The following is a 17,159-nucleotide window of genomic DNA, read 5'->3' on the forward strand; positions in this document are numbered from 1 at the left end:
CATCTTTTCAGGGATGGAGGTGGTCTACAGTTACCCGGGTCCTACTCCTTGCTCTTTTTGTTGACTGGAGTGACATTTGCTATCCTCCAGTCCTCAGGCACCTCTCCTGTTGCCCACGACTTACCAAAGATGATGGAGAGTGGCCTAGCAATGACCTCCACCAGTTCCCTCAGCACCCGTGGGTGTATTCCATCTGGACCCATCGATTTATGGATGTCCAGATTGCTTAACTGATCCCTAACCCAATCCTCATCTACCAAAGCAAACTCCTCCTTCATCCTGACTTCTTCTGGGGCTTTAGGAATCTGGGGCCCCTGGGAAGAGTTTGCAGCAGTAAAGACAGAGGCAAAGAAGGCATTCAGTACCTCTGCCTTCTTTCTATCCTGTCACCAGGGCACCCACCTCATTCAGCAGTGGGCCTATATTGCCTCTAGTGTTAGTTCTATCTGCAATGTATTTGAAGAAGCCCTTTCTATTGTCTTTGACCTCACTAGCAAGGTTTAGTCCCAAGGAGGCCTTAGCTTTCCGTATTGCCTCCCTACATCCTCTGACAACAGTCCTATATTCCTCCCAAGTGGCCAGCCCCTCCTTCCACGATCCATAGATTCTCTTTTTCCACTTGAGTTTGCCCAGCAGTTCCTTGTTTATTTGATTTCCTACCTACTGGGATGCTCTGATCCTGAGCTTGGAAGAAGTGGTCTTTGAATGTTGATTAACTATCTTGAGCCCCTTTACCATCTAGTCCCCTGTCCCATGGGACTTCTCTTAACGATTGAAGAGGCCAAAGTTGGCCCTGCAGAAGTCCAGGGTTCTGGTCCTGCTAGGTATTCTGTTCCTCCCACACAGGATCCTGCACTCCACCATCTTGTGATCACTGCAGCCAAGGCTGCCATTGACCATCACCACTATTTCAATAGCCTGTTTAGAGTAGCTAACTTCACTGAGGGTTTTGCCTGCTTCTGAGTTTCCCCTTTCAATTTTGACATAAGTGTGGATACCGTCAAGGATATTTTGAGCAATCATCACAAAGCTTGCCATATAAACAAACCATATGCATACAGGAAGTGCATCTATTGTGAAACAGAGATTTTAAAAAAAAATGGGCAAAACCTACTAGGAATCCTAAGCTACAATCAGAATGAAGGGCCTCAGCAAGAACCAGTCACGGCATGCACATGTCAAACTTGGTAACGTGAGAATACACACAGTCTGTAGCTAAAGCTCTTTGCCAAGCCTCACCACGGGCAGGAAGCATCAGGGGAGTTGGCATCCCTGCAAACAGACCACAGAGACCAAGTGAGAGGGATTCCGGGCACCACAAAACAATGACAGTTCACAGAATCACAGAACGGCTTGGGTTGGAAGGGACCCTAAAGACCATCTAGTTTTAATCCCCCTGCCTGGACAGGGTCACCGCCCACTAGTCCAGGTTGCTTAAACTCCTGTCCAACCTGTCCTTGAACACTTCCAGGGATGGGACATTACCAAATGGGTTTACAGCCCTCTGTTACACATCTAGATTTGAAATGCTATTGGATAAATGCTTCCCTATGAAAAACATCCCCCAATATCAAAACACTAGTAAAAGGAATACCTTTTCATTACTTTTCTGAAAACCTGCCAAGATGGCTCGTGCATCAGCTTGCTTCTTTCAAGTACCACCTTTGGGACATGAACTGTTTCCAAGGATTTGTGGCTCTGGGACATGAGACACACTTACCCAGAGAGAACAGCCTGGAGTTTGCCAGCCCACAAGGATTTTTCCAGACCTCCAAATGAATTAGCCTCCAACCACGGTGTTTTGTAACCACTACAGTATAACCAATTCATGTGTATTAACCAAGAGAGGGTCATTTCTCTGTTTCTACACAAGCTTTGTTTGTTTGTAATAAAAAGCTTATTTTCCATTTCTAATTTAGTTCTTCACTTTTACAGAGAAAAAAGTTCTCTTTAAAAGAAATTATGTTGTTTTACCTGTCCAGTGTAATTTTTATCCAGTGTAATTTTACAACATTTACTTAAGTTTTACCAGTTAATCAGAAATTTTCATTAGCATCAATGTAGTACCCTCCCTGGCCTTTTACATATGCAGACTTTTCATCTAAATTATTTTGCTCAACAGGGAAAATATTTTTGGCCATTGGTCTTCTTCATGGGGAAGCAAAGGAGTTAAGGCCCAGAACCTCCACCGCTGCCAGGGCTGCAGCCTCACAGGAGAACCTCTCCTTCTTCCTTTGGCCTTACAGCCTTCAGTTTTCACGTTATCAGTTATTTCTCACAAATCCAAGTATTCAAATACTATTTGTCCTTTCAACCCCTTGTCAGATTCACCCACATCCTCTGCCATAGTCTTAGCACTAGCCCAAAGCTCTTCCTTTCTTATTCCTTTCTCATAATTTCTGTTGTCTGAGGTTCCATGCCTCCTCTCATGCTCTGGCCGCTTCAGGGGGCTTTAAAACCTTGTTCTTGTTGAGGTGATCTCCTGTCTTTTCCAGACTTCGGCCCTCTGCTTCCCTCCATGACGCCCAGGCCCTGCCCAGGCAACAGCCATGTCCCTCCTGCCCCATCTAAAGCGGAGGCACACCCCAGGAGCAGCCAGAGGAAAGCAAAAGGGCAGGAAATGAAGCCGAGCAGCGGCGGCGCAGAGCGGGCGGCCCCGAGCCAGCCCGCAGCCGCCTGCCCCGCGGGTTGTGCCCGGGCACACTTCCAAGTGCTTTGCTCCCACACCTTTCTGCAGCGCTCGCCTGTGACTGCTCGGCCGCCTCCCCCGGCACCGGCGGGACTCAAAGAGTCCCTTTCTCCCTGGCTCCAGCTGGACTTGCTCTGTACCCGATTCTCTGTACCCAGGACAGCTGTCACTAGGTGACAATCTAGGACTTAAATAGAAGATTTGTGTTTTAATATGATGTGTCTACGGTAGGCAATAAAGATTCAGTTTAAATTCCAATATCCACCTCAGATCTCTAGTTCTTCCAGGACTGTATTTGATTTCTGCCAGATTTTCAAGTGTGAAACTATGAAACATTTGGGGTCTACTTAATTTTTCCTAGATATTTCTCTAGGGTGGCACAGATCCTTGGACCAAGTGTATTAAACACAATAACCCATCCCCAGTGATCATTTTTACTAAGTCAACTTTTTAAACCCTTTTAGCAGAATCCAGACATTGCAGCATGCAGTCCAAACCCTCTCAACATGATGGATTTCCTAAATCGTGATGAAAAAGCTGCAGGGACTCATTAACACCTGGGGCATGGAATATTCTGGGAGCATGGGTTGAGATTCAGAAAACCAAGAAACAAGGATTGAGTAATTTTTGTTTCATATGCAGAAATGGTGATACTCTGATGGCAATTACATTCTCCAAAATGAAACATATTCACAACAAAATGAATACAGTTGACAAGGCTATTAGCAATGACCTGCCAGATAGAGGAAGAAAGAAGCTGCCACTTACCTAATTGGTTTTTTTCTCTTAAGCTTTCTGACAACCACTCATTTTTCAAAATGGTCTTTTCTTACTGGTGCTAGTGACAATAAAGCCTCAGGCTGCTTTCTTCAACAATGACATTATTTCCCTGTATCTTCTGCTTGTGGAGGTGAAGTGGCTGCCATGATCAGCTTTTTATCTTAATGCATACAAAGCAATGCTGTTAGGGAACATAACTGTGGCTACTCTGCATGTTATGACAGTGTATAGAACAGGGAAAGACAACTGCATGGTGCAGGAAAGGCAGGAAAACCAGAAAGAGGATACAAGAGAAAATCAGAAAGAAGATGGAAGACACTAGAAGGAGCAACAACTGCCAAATGCATGTTACAACAAATGGGAGTGAGATGAGAAGAAGAGCTGGAGGTGAGGAAAGCTTAAGTAGAAACAGCAAACAGAATGGGCCTAGAAGAGATCCAAAGAAAAACCTGGAGATGGAGGACACTCTATAAAGAAAAAAATTAATGAGGGAATGCACAGGGGAGTTGAAAACACAGGTGTAAAAAAGCACATTAAATAGAAAGGGGTTGAACCATTGAGCAGCTACTTTAGGAGTCAGGAGAGAGTAAAGGCATGTTCTTCATCTCTTAAGAGTCTTTTTGTGCATCAGATCAGAGTTGAACTCTCCACAAAGTTCAAAGAAATTTGCTAGACCTCCCTCCAAAGGCCAATAGTAAAGAGATCTTATTATTACATGAGCCAATTTTATGTGCTTGGGAATTATCACAAGGTACTTCAGCTGTACCTGGGTTCATTAGTGCATGCACAAAGTGTGCATGGTCCTCTGAAGGCTTATTTCAAACCAGCCTTTGTGGCAAAGAGTGAAGCCAAATACAGCCAAACTGGCAGCAAAAATGAAAAGCAGGAAAGCAGATCAAGCAAGAGAATGCCTGAAGAGGATTTTGAACATGAAGTCAAAGCAAGGAAAGGAGACTAGAGTGATCTGTGGGGAGTAAGATGGCCAGTACCTTCTCATATGTCAGTGCTATCTACCAGCTATTCTTTAGGATTAGTGATTTGTGCTGAAGACAAGGACCTGCTGCTGTCATTGCCTCTTCTCCTGCTATTCATGTGGATACAAATGAAGCACCCACCCCTGTACCAGTGTGGAGCTATTGCCAGGGGGGTGTTTGCAGTTCTAGCATGGAGGGGACTTCACACCAACCATCCACCAACTGGACATGCTGCTGTCCAGCCCGCAGCAGTGGAGAGGGTTGAACCACCTCATAAAGGTAATCCTGCTGGGGAAGAAAATGGCAACCCAGGTTTCATCCTGTATGAGATCACTGTTTTCACAAATCTCTGCCTGTCAGACTGAGGTGTTTTACAATACAAGGTAGGCAGAGGTACCTGAAACAAATGCAGCTGATCATGACTTCAGTCCCACAGAGGGCACTATCAGTTAATTAGTTCATAAAAATCATCCTTTGTCTGTTGGCATATTGTATCCACTTTGTATGTCATACAGGAAGAATATACTCCCAATGCTGTCAAAAAAAATCCCTTGTTAACTGTCAGCAACCAAACATGCAAAAGGTTAATTATCCTCTTTTACCAAGTCCTTAAGCACCACACCAGGCTCATAATGGGCTTCAAGAATTCTTCAGTAGTGTCAAATCTTCTGTTAGTCATGATACGCTAATTTATGCTGTCTGATGTGAAGCCAGCTAACTGTGATAAAGAATCCACTAAAGACCTAAAAGAACAAATCAAGCTGAATAAATTATTGGAGGATCTGGAGCAAACACACACCAGAAGACTACCTGTCATAAATAAGACATGTTCTCATGCTGCTATCAACCAGTGGGCTCATACAAAATAACAATTTATCAACACCTTGTGTCTATTCCCTGTTGTAATTTGTCTTTCAGTCCTTGCTCCTTGACAGTATTATGAAAAGCTCTCCACAAATGGCTGATGAAGCCACTCCTCTCTTTTCATCTGAAGAGCTGAAATACTGCCTGGCTTAGTGGGTGAAATCCCTGAACCGTCTTGCCAGGTGTCAATGGTTGTGTTGTATACAACAAACTTGCACAACAACAAACCTGAGCTGTCTAAGGGAGAGTTATCTCAGATAATATTACCTGCTTTTCTACGAAGATTCTCCCCAAGAGCTTCTTTTAACTCCTGCATCCATTAATACCCTGAGAGAGATGGAAAGATCTCTAAGCCCACCTCCACAAATGAGAAAGAATGCATAGATCTTTAATCATGAGACTTCTAGTTTATGGACTTCAAGTTCTTTCTCTGTAAATCCTCTTTCCAGTTAGCAATAAATAAGGCCCAATTCTAATTCTTCCCTTAATATCTTTATTTGTTATGCAGCAGGAGAAATTTACCAAGAATTTCCTAACAGAAAACGAGAACAAAACGTTAACTCTTTGTGGGCACAATCTTCAGGATGCAACTGTCTGAAAAGCATCTTTCAGGGTAGTGATTAACCAAATTAAGAGGAAAGCCAAAATATTAAGATGTGCAAAAAGGAATTCACAGGCAGAAACAATCTTGCAGTCTTCCCTGAATCTGTGGGGCATCATTTCCTACCGAGGAATGGCACAGAGCTGGTAGGGAGATGGCTTCATGGTGCTCCCAAAAACAAGTTTAGTATTGACTTCCTTCACTCCTTCTGGCAGAGTGAACTTGAATGCCTGTAACAGGGTGGAAAAGATAATGAAGAGCTCCATCCTTGCCAACAGCTCCCCCATGCACACACGTTGCCCTGTGAAAAGACAGAAAAGGCAATCAGCACAAGCACTGCTGTCACACCTCACTTTCTAACCTGCTTGGGAGTTCAGGTTTTCTACTTGTTTTCTGCAGCCTTTGTCCTTTTTTCTCTTAACTTACTTTGTTATTTAATGATTCAGAACTGAATTTTGTATTTTTAACAGAAGTGAAAGCTTTACTCTATATTTACAGTAGGCAGCAAAACATTATGGAAATTATCTCCAGCATTACACAGTTTGCATTTACAGTCTTTCTAGGACTATGCATTTTGCTGCTACTATTTTGATAACTGGATCTCTTCTCCAAGAGAAACTGGATCTGTCTCCCAAGAAACATTTTTCTGTGCATCATTCCTTCTCTTCCAGTCTTTCCATATACAGTTGGACTTGTCTCTTCCTGGAGATCTTTGAAACAGTGCAATGTGTTTATATACCTATTTGTATATCCTTTCCCAGGGGAACAAATGGATCCTAAGTTGTTCTCACATGGAGTCAATAAATCCCTGTTCAGTGCACATACCTATGGAAAATGGTAAGAATGCTTCTCTGTTTACAAAGTTTCCATCTTTATCCAGAAAGTGGCCTGGGTTGAACTGATCAGGTGTCTCCCATTTTCCAGGATCAGACAGAACAGAGTCAATATTTGCTAAAATTATGGTATTCTGAAAAAAGGAGGAGCAGCTTCAGTTCTGTCTTGTTGTGCACACTCATCAGATAAGCAAATAATGACAAAGGAGCAAAGAATCCAAAGTCCTAATTTAAAGTCTCATTTTTTAAAAAAATGAGATCAAGCTTTAAAACATTTCATGAGAAGTTTAACCTTTTGAGAATGTTGTGTTTCCTTTGACTTGCTGCCAATAAGTTCAGTATAATAAATTGTTAGGATGTTATGATGTTAACGTTGTTAAAACATTGCTTTTATTTTTCCTATTATCACTAAGTATTTTCATTACTTATTCAGCTTTTGAGTTACAGAATAACATGAGTATCAGCTTAATTTTCCTGTTTGTTACTCAATAAATTCTGCAACCCTAGAGCTGCTTTGAGCAGAAAAAAGGAATGAAACTGAAACTGCATGACAAGCAGGGATGGGAGAGCATTTAGAAACAAGCCCTTGTGTACTTTTCAGTTACAAAACCTGAAATACTTTTTATTATAACGTTTGCAAGATCCTGTATTTAAAAGCTTCTGCTATGAAAATAATTTCAATTTTCCAAGTTTTTCAGAAAAACCTTTTTTCCAGTTTTGGATGGCCTCTGTTCACCAGCAGATAAGCCATTTTGAGAAGGGACAGACCTGACTGAGACTGCTGGAAATGAATATATTTATTTCCAGTCACCATTCACAAGTTTTCTATTGACAGAAATAATGATGCAGGAACCTACTAATAGTTAGGACAAAGGGCACATCTCTTTACAAAAGGCTGGCCTTAGAGGCAGTCATAACTTAGGGGCACTGCTAGAATCCACAGCTCACAAGAGCTCATGTCCCCAATCAGGAAAACCCTCTAAAGCCTTTCTAAATGCATCCAAAGACCTACTGACATCAGCAGTTCTCAATCCCAGTTGCTTTTCAACTAAATGAGCAATTAAATAAAAAGAAACTAAAAAAAGGATAGTGTTTTGGGAATCACTAGCTGTGGTGGCTTCAGTAGTTAAAAAGTTACACCAAATCATTTTTTTAAACTGTTACAAGTGTCCCAGATGTCAGATATTGAAATATGGGGCATATTTGTACCTTTGGAACAGGAAATCCCAGCAGCTCTGTGTCCCTCAGGCTCTGTCTGGGAAGTGCAATTAAGATTATGTTACTGTAGCGCTGGATCTCGTGAACCACAGCATTTGTGTAGGGCAACTGTTTTCTGTCCTCATAGCAAATTAAATGGGAACAACCCAGAACAGCATCCAGCTCCTTCTGGACTTTTTCTAAGGAGGAATATTCAGCTTTAATGGCACAACGAACAATCTATAAACTCTATACTCATATTTCTCCTATTGCTCTTTACAGCAAGTATAGCATCCAAGAAGATTAAAAAGATGTTGTATAAAATAAGAATTCCTTCAAACTGCTGTACAGATGACCTGAACAAAATTTGTCAGTGAAGCTGTTTATAGCTTACATACCCAAGTAATACTTTAAAAATAATGATAGCAAAGTTGTTCTATAAGAATCTTTTGGTTCCTGTTACATTTACTGTTCTGAAATAATTTATAAAAATACTTTTATTAATATTTGTTTTTATAGGCAAGGAATCAATTGGAAAATTAAATACTACTTATCTATTAGGAGACCAGCTTAGAAACTGACCAAGGATTGTTCTTCACTCAGAACCACACAGATTTAGTTTGTCACCCACAGGTGACCTAATTGCTATTCTTTAACTACCTGCCTTGGGAAGCACTTACACAAATTAATACTTCCAAGGACTTTTTTTTTTTTTTTACTTGGAATCTGAGCTGAAATGGTAATTTCTGATTGATTTCTGAGCTGAAATGGTCTGATTAATACTGCAGCCTTTATCATTGCAATTAGATTGACCCCATGCATCAGGAAATTTAAGACCATTTGATTATATCCCGAGAGGGTGAAAGATCAAGCTGTGAAAGTTCAATATGTGCAATCCAGCCTCAAATGTTAGGTCTTTTGAGGTGCTGTGAGGTATCAACAGTGGAAAATAATTTCTCCTTACCACTTCCACCATTTTCTTCTTGCCAGTCTCTTGCTGCGCCTCGTACACAGCTTAAATTCCCAATTATGAAGGCTTTTAAGTGATTTGTATACCTTTTAATCCTTTCTATCCTGTACACTCTGACTCTTCCTTTTCACTTATTTTACTGTCCCAACCTCTGTCTTTCCTCTGTGAATATCATTTTTAAAAGCATACAGTTTCAAGCTACTCATCCCCATTTTTTTTTTAATATCTATATATGTGTAGATATTTGAAGTTTTCAGCTTCAGGGAATAACCACACATACTAGCAACCTCCTACTCTATTGAAGTTATTTCTGCTGCCAAGAAGCAGGAGCACATCAAAGATGGGGTTGAAAAGGCCAACCTGAAGACCATGTCCTCAGAAGAAGTCTAATAATTATTGTCAGAAGAATCACACTCTGCATTCTGTATAGATGTCTTAAAAATGAAACCTAAAATGACTGGCCACTAAGTAAGAAATTATACAAGAAAGAGAGACATGCAGTTCACCTGCTTCATACCCCAACTATTAGTTCTTCTACCATTCTTTGAAAAACCTCTACTACTATTTGGCCAAGCATAATTTCTGAAAAGTTGCAGAACTATTTGGGTGTGCTTACCTTGAATATCAGGATAAAGCACCATGTAGAGCAATGCCCAACATAAAGTGGTGGCTGTAGTTTCTGTACCTGCCAGAAAGAGGTCAAAAATGCTCTGCATCAAGTTTTCTTCATCATAAGTAGCATCAGCATCTCCTTTAGTCTGCAGATATGGCACACAAAAAACAAAAACATCACCTTGCATCAAAGGAATATTTACTGATACTATCCAAAATGAAAAAAATAAATTAAAGGGCTAGAAAATAAAACTTTCTGAATTATATGAAAAAAAAATTCTAATATTCTCCAGTAAGATTTCTTTCTAGTTGTAACTTAACCATAGGCAGATCTGTTATTATTGTGGTTATTGAAAATCTACCTGTAAATCTACTTACGTTATTACTTCATCCTTCTGCCATCCCTCAGTGTCTGCTTTTTCTAATTCACCTACGTATAAGTTTTTCTGTGGAGAAACTGTATATTTCTAAATTTCTATTAGACATTCATTATAATCAAAGGAGTGCTTAAAATCTCTCGTTAGTGGACTGCAAGAAGAGTGCAGAGATACTCACTTTATCTATCTCATCCAAATAGTAATCAATAAAATCTTGATTTTCATTTTGTTTTCTTCTTTCCTTGTGGCTTTCAATTTCCTTTGCTAATAGAGCATTCACAAAATTTTTGCTGGAAATGGCCTGTTTCACTGACGCTAGGAAATGTGTTGCAAACCAGGGAAATAATTCAAATACCTATAAAAAGAGGTATTTTAGATATGTGGTATCACTGATGTTAGCACACTGAATTGGCATCCTAATAAAGACATTTGGATAATGGAAAAATCAAAGACTCTGATGACTGCATCTTCACCATGACATTGAAGGGATAGTGCCTATCCCACGATTCATTAAAACCTTTCTTAATCCCATTTTTCCCTTGAGAAGAATTTCTCTTAGTTTTATGCTAATTTTTCCACTGTGATATGCAAAGAATAAATGAAGCTTCTCTGTACCCGTAATCTTTGCTAGGCTGAACTTTAGTAGGAAGGACCTCATAAAAATTTGTCTCTGTTCTCAGATTATCCAACATGCACATAATTGATATCTCATCACTGAAAAAACAGATCTGGGCTGACTTTCATGACACATCTGCTACATGAAAACAGAAATTGACAAACCCAGGTTTATTTCCTTGCTGTAGAATCCTGAACACATGGGGATTTTACTCAGCTACACTTTCTCATGAAGAAGAAGCAAACACATCAGATCTGTGTGATATGCAAAACAACTTGAAGTAGAAATACTGAGCCATGTGGATTCCCTACTGTCTGTTCACTGTTCTGAACCTATTCACGTTCTTGCACTTACACCATTCTATATATATAAATATATATAAAGACACATCTCAGCAGAAAACAAAACACTTTCTAACATTTATTCCATTACTTAATTTCCCTTTCTTTTTTCCCCTGTTACAGATCGCAGCAGGTCCTTCCAGGTTACAAAATTACTGCAGCTTAAATTATGCATTAGGTCATAGCTCTTGGGCTCATCTACTGAAATGGTGGCTGCATGTCAAAGATTTATCTTCCCACAAACTGATCTGATTCCTGACTTGTATTTCTTCTCTGTCCTATTGCATAATTTTGCTTAAAACTACTTACAAAGAGAAGAGATTAGTACAGACCATCATTAAAGGATTGTGCATCACTCTGAAAGCACTGTGGAGAGCAGGCCTGAATGAAATACTGGTCTGGAATGTTTTTTTGTTAGCTGTGGACACACTATTAAGAACAGCTTATACAAATACCTACTGAGAGCAGTTTAGAATTATCTGATCCCATGTTTACTCTGATTAGAAGACAGGTTAGGAATCATTCCACTGACATCTTTTGGGAGAAAAATATCATAAGTAGTTTTTGGGTTTGTTTTCTTTAACCAAAATTCTCAAATTAGTCCTCAAATTCTCTAGGGTCTTGTCTACAGCAGTTCCCAGCTAATAAGAGGTGGTGGAAATCATGCAAGACACAAGGCCAGATAAGTTCCAGCAAGCTGTGCAGAAGCAGGCTGCCTTGTACATTGCTAAATTGACTTATTGGCTATATGCAGTATTGCAGCTCCCACTCCTAAAGGGTTAGTGATAAAACTGCCTTTGCTTGAAGCAACCTGTCCCACTGTTTTTTGCAGCTTCACACAGAAGCAAGGCAGCATTTTTTCCTCTCCAGTGGGCCAGATGTCGAGTTAGGAGCTGCTGTCAAATACCATCCAGCAGCTCATTCAGCACAGATTACTGGACTCTCATCAGGACGCACAGAGATAGTGCAGGTGTTGCTGCAAAAAGCTACAGGAACAGCTGCCATTAAGCAGTTTCATCATCTGTTACCTTCGTGCAGAACAATTGCTCTTAAGTTTCTATGAAGTTACCTAACACTAGTGAAGGAAGCGGTAAAGACTGATATTATTCTTGGCAATTATTGACAGTCGTATGATGTCATAGAGTGAATAAAACTGCTTTGTCAGACAGAGCTTAAGACAAACCTATTCTAGAGCTTTTCAGATATTTTAACCTGTATTTTACTACTGAGTTACAGTTATTGTTTCAAACACGAAAGCAGTACAGGAAGTGCTTTTGCAAGACAGTCCTTTGTACATCTCCCAAACACAAGGCAAGCCTTCAGGCTTCCACCCCTGTCCATCAGGCATGGGAAATGTCTGTGCTATGATGAAGCACAAGCAACAGAAACAAGTTCTGAACTCAGCATCTGGATGTACTGTTCTGCTGCACACCCCAGCAATTCCAGGTGCACAACTATTCAATTTTGTTATAAAAGTAGCACGCCAGTTGCCTTTTTGATTGTCCCTCTATATAAAGCAAGCAAACAACAACAAAAGAAAAACATTTTCCTCACAAAAAAAGAGAAGCTGTTCCCAAATGCTGCTATAGTATCAACGGATTCAATCAAGTGGAGAAAATTTTCATCGTCTTCAGAGAAGCGATGTCCAAAAATCACAGAACAAATCACATTTGAGACAGTGTGGACAACAGGCATCGTGGGGTCCAGAGGTTTTCCTGTAAATACAGCGAAGAGCATTTACCATTGATACTGTTCCTACTGTTCCCATGAAAAGGAGAACTGATGGCATTTTATGAACACTTCTGATGTTAATTAAATTGCTGGATGGCAAATTGCAATTTATTGGTAAAAGGCATGAGTAAAAACTAAGTCCAGACATCTGAAAAACACTGTTGGTTAAGAAAAGGCAAGACTGCTGGTGGGAATTTAATTAGTTGTAGTAGTAGTGATAAAAATACCCAGATTTCACAGAACTTTGGCATCAGTGGGTCTCATGTTTGGCAATAACCTGGTTACAGCAGAGGTCAGCTGAGATATTGTATGAATAAGCAGCTGAATTGAAGAAAGAACAACTTTCTATTCTTTCTTCATATCCTTTACACCTGAATAACAGAAGAATTAAGCATACCTATAGATTCACCCCATTGTTCAAGCCTCACAATCTGAACAAACTTTCTCTCTTAAAGAGGAGGCTACCACAACCTGTGTGACATGGGCTTTTTCTACTGCATTTCCAGAGCAGAGCCAGAGGGTTGTACAGACATGAAAAAAGCTTTTAATATTTCCTGCCTCATTCTCCTTCTCTTCAGAGGGATACGGGGCCTTTTGTGACACCTATTTTGTCACTGTTTGCTGTTACCCTGATCCTGTGACCACGAGTAATGTAAAACTGACTATGAAGTAATAACACTAAGAGTCAGGGACCATGGAGTCCCCTGCTCAAAGTTCATACTATGCGGTTTCACATGCAGCACATCTGCAAGGAAACATCTCACGCAGATCAACTGATACAGACCTTTGGGACTTGGCTGTATATCTGTTTATGTACTAAAATAGTTTCAAAAGCTGCAGGGGACCAATCCTTCAGGAAAAATCATCTGTTGCACAGCCTGACCTGCACAGAGTCACATACCGTCCATTTTCCGCAAATATTCCACCAGGTGAGTGGCCTCCTCTTGTAGTTGAATCTCCTGGCTTTTCTTCCCTACTCCCATTTTCCTCATTGTTGCAAGTCCAAAACGCCTCTGTTGCTTCCACAGCCGACCATTGGAGAACATAACACCTAGGATGACGATGAACTAATGCTGTTAATGCTTTATAACTTAATGAATTGATAAAGTTAATATGTCAAAGCAGCCTCTCTTTCATTGTATTATTTTCAAAGCTCTGCCAGCAGTCTGGCAGCATTCCTCTTTCCTTTCCTTCTTCTAGTTTAGCCATCTATGTCCTGCATAGAAACTCTTACAATAGCTACATCCTGCCATTATTGCTTCAGCAGAATAAAAAAAAAAAAAAGTTGCATAAAAACTCATTACAATAGTCACCTTTTTTGCACTGTAAATCAAGGACTTTAAGGCTCTAAATCCATTTTCAAAACAAGGGTTAGAACACATGAGAAGAATTTGTGAAAATAATAATTACCATTTCCATGAGTAAAAAAGTTAAAGACAGCATTTACTGGCCTTCCAGCAACATCTCCAGCATGGACAGTCAGACCTTCCTTCACTGCCTTAAACCCTTGCAGGACAACTACAGGATTGTTTAAAATCCATAAGGTGAAGACATTGCCATGACTTTTTGCCATCTGTAGAACAAAGCAGCATCAGAACAACACGGGTGAGAACAAGCACATTTAAATCAACAAGATGAACTAGAGCTTTTCCCTTGACAGATGCCCCAGGGTGGACTGACCTTGAGAAGAGAACATCAAATCTCCTCTTCGTAAAATGTATCTTGAAGTCAGGTTTCTATATAAAGTGTTATTTACTCAACAAGATGTTCCTAAAGTGTCAGACAGCCAATATTGCCAATGTCTGTGATGTTATTTATCTCATGTCTTGGAATTCAAAGTCATTGCAGATTAATTCTTAACATGTTTGTAGAATAAAACTTTAGCTGATGAGTTTTATGCGAACCTTCTACAGATTCCCCTTCGTGCATCAAGTGTAGCAAAAGCAGCTGAGGAGGTGGGTAAAGCAGGAATCGCCCTCTCTTTTCTAGCTCAGCTGGGATAGCATCGTCTCCCCAGTGCCACATACACGTGCACCACTAGAAGTTAATGGCTTTTGAATTCTTGGGGTGAGCAATACCACTCTTCAGGTTTGGAGGATCAGAATTGGAAGAAAAGACCAGACTTGCACTGGCTGTAATGTAATGTAATGGAGTCTTACTATTTATCTTTGAAATACGTGACTCAGGAGAACTGGCAGGACAGGGAAGGAACAGGGAAAAGGAAGGTTGAAAACAAAGAGTGAAAGTGAGGTGCTATTGCTCGTATATTTAATTGGTAGATATTTAATACATATGTCTGAGGAATATAAAACACTACAATACAAATTCTAGAAGTGCTGTGAATTACAAGTGGACTAAGAGAGGGAGCATTGGCACACCATGAGTTAGTTCAGCTACTTAAAAGCTCACTCAGGCTCAGCAGACTGAAGTCTCTTGTGAAAATCTAACCAAATTGTGTGTTAGAAAAAAAAATTAAAATTTTAGAAAAATCTGTTGAGTAAGTATTTAAAAATTCTTTTTTTCCATAATGGAAACACATGCATTCAGTAGCTATTTCATGGGATACTCAGAAACTGTCAGTGCAACAACAGTCAAGACACAGATATGCAAAAGGGTGCTCAGAATTCAGGACACTGCTTTAAAATGTATCTTTATCCTATGTGTAAGACAGGAATATTATTGTCAGTATTTGTTTGTTCATATGTATGAGGTTTTAATGTTTTATAGTAATTTTTATAACAAGAAACATTTTAATGATCCCCATTTTCACATTTATACAATTAAGAATAAATGCCTCCCTAGCATTCAAAATAAGACTATGTTAAAGACTCACATTTACTTTCCAATCAACTGACTAGTCCAGTAATTATTTGCCTGAAAATACATACTTTTTTAAGGATCTCATGATGAATTTGGAAGTTCATCTGCAGCAGATTTCCAAAGATAGGGTATGGAGTTGGTCCAGGAGGAAACCGTCTTCTCATCCATTGCAATTTCAGAAACTGCATGAAGAGCAGAGACACCACAAAAACCACCAGCACCACACTTACTGTTGACATCTCACTTCTGACTTACAGGGCTACCTTGTCTCTGAAAAACTGCTACATAGACAGAGGACAGACCTGAGGATAAAGGATTTATCTTGCTTTGCTGGTACCTCCCTATTAAAAGAGATGTTGAAACTTCAGTCCCTCCCTATCACTTCACTTCTCCATCATTCAATTACATTGCAGCTACAAATCTGACAATCATTCTCTGCAAGAGATACAAAATATGGGTTAATTACACACCTCCTTGTGTCATAACAGTTGCTGTGACAAAGGTCCTTTCCCACAGCACTGGTTTCATAAAAAGCCTCTTGCAAGAACAGAGAAATAAAAAAAAATAAAATAAAATTTCTTGGGAGTTGTCTACACACATGAAGCCAGTGGGATTGTTGAAAAGTTCAGGATCATCAGTAGCCATCACATGCACTAACTGTGTGCACTGCTCAGTCAATCATCCCACACTATTGCTTGATTCTGAAGTTCTCTGCTATTCCTTTAATATTTTGGTTTTCCTCGTGGTTTAAATTTTAAGCTCTTTTAATTTTGTGCCTACTGCAGATAAAAGAAGAACAACTAGGCATCAGTGATGCTTTTCCACAGTGTTGTTACTTTCATAGGGTGAACAGAAAAGTAACAGATTCCACATGTAACTCTTGGAGAAGGGATGTTCACAGCTCCTGAGGCTGGCCTGCCTTGCCCACCTACAGCCCCATATGGCCCCTTCATCCCTTCTGAGAAACTCTGGCTGGCTGCTCTGCATCTCCCCTGACTGTCCAGGCTCACTCTGACTTTTCCACACATATCAGCTATGTTCTGGTGGTTGCACCTCACAGCCTAGACATGAACTGTTTGCATTGAGACAGGCAGCTGCCAAACAGCTTTGCCACATCTTTGGGAGATGTTGAAGGGGATACAACTTGCTTTCCTCTTCACACAAAATGGTGCTGGAGGACAGGGAAGAGGGGAGCCTGATCTGATGTGTGTGTTTGCCACAATTTCCATGAGGAAGAACTGATTGCCTGGGAAGGCAGGGCTTAGAGCTGTCTGACAGCTCAGCAGAACAGAAAGGTATTCATCTTACCAGTGAATCCATTTGCCCTCTACTTAGGCCTTTGAACTAAAACACACTGTGACCTGTGCCCTTCCACCCTCATGGCAGCTTGTCTGCACCCCATTATGTATGTTCCATGCCCAAAATTCAGTTTTAGGTATCATCTCCACCTCCCACCCACAAAGCACATAGTTGCTAGGATGTCTGTCAGGCAAGTACTAGAGGCAGCTATTCAGAGAGGGAGCTCACCCTCCCAGGCTAATGACAGGGTTTCAGGACACGTTCTCTATCTCACCTGCCTGCAAGCCTATTCTGAGGAGTCATGCTAGGACAGCACATCTTTTTAGATACCATCTGAGAGGGATCAACATCAACAGCTAAAGAGAAATAGGGCAACAGAGGCATGCAAACAAAAGTTGACTCTTAAAGAGGCCCAACCCCTCCCATATCTTGTAAATACCTTGGGTTCATGGCAC

At 40.4% G+C, this 17,159-nt stretch overlaps 1 protein-coding gene across 3 annotated transcripts; it reads right to left on the reverse strand.

The window, feature by feature from the left end:
* Positions 1-4,891: 4,891 nt before the first annotated feature.
* Positions 4,892-17,135, reverse strand: LOC127387579 (cytochrome P450 2J6-like). 3 transcript variants are annotated; one of them, XM_051626067.1, is made up of 10 exons: positions 15,474-17,135; positions 13,996-14,158; positions 13,487-13,636; positions 12,409-12,569; positions 10,076-10,252; positions 9,525-9,666; positions 7,951-8,138; positions 6,734-6,875; positions 6,035-6,209; positions 4,892-5,634 (listed from the first exon to the last, which is right to left on the reverse strand). In XM_051626067.1, the coding sequence occupies exons 1-10, from the start codon at positions 15,642-15,644 to the stop codon at positions 5,583-5,585; spliced, it is 1,521 nt and encodes a 506-aa protein (XP_051482027.1). In that variant the 5' UTR covers positions 15,645-17,135; the 3' UTR covers positions 4,892-5,582. The 3 variants fall into 3 exon arrangements, with proteins under 3 accessions (XP_051482027.1, XP_051482029.1, XP_051482028.1); XM_051626069.1 differs by lacking the exon at positions 4,892-5,634 and having other exon boundaries at positions 5,644-6,138; XM_051626068.1 differs by lacking the exon at positions 4,892-5,634 and having other exon boundaries at positions 5,644-6,209.
* Positions 17,136-17,159: the final 24 nt, after the last annotated feature.

Source organism: Apus apus, chromosome 8, assembly GCF_020740795.1.
Source record: "Apus apus isolate bApuApu2 chromosome 8, bApuApu2.pri.cur, whole genome shotgun sequence".
NCBI classification, from domain to species: domain Eukaryota; kingdom Metazoa; phylum Chordata; class Aves; order Apodiformes; family Apodidae; genus Apus; species Apus apus.

What these genes read in the sequence shown, in the direction of transcription:
- LOC127387579 (XM_051626067.1), bottom strand. Translation starts at nt 15,644, where the DNA reads ATGTCAACAGTAAGTGTGGTGCTGGTGGTTTTTGTGGTGTCTCTGCTC. An exon ending in ATCATGAGATCCTTAAAAAA is followed by an intron (nt 14,159 to 15,473) that starts GTATGTATTTTC and finishes TTTGTTCTACAG; the next exon opens with ATGGCAAAAAGTCATGGCAA. An exon ending in GCTTTATCCTGATATTCAAG is followed by an intron (nt 8,139 to 9,524) that starts GTAAGCACACCC and finishes ATTCCTCCTTAG; the next exon opens with AAAAAGTCCAGAAGGAGCTG.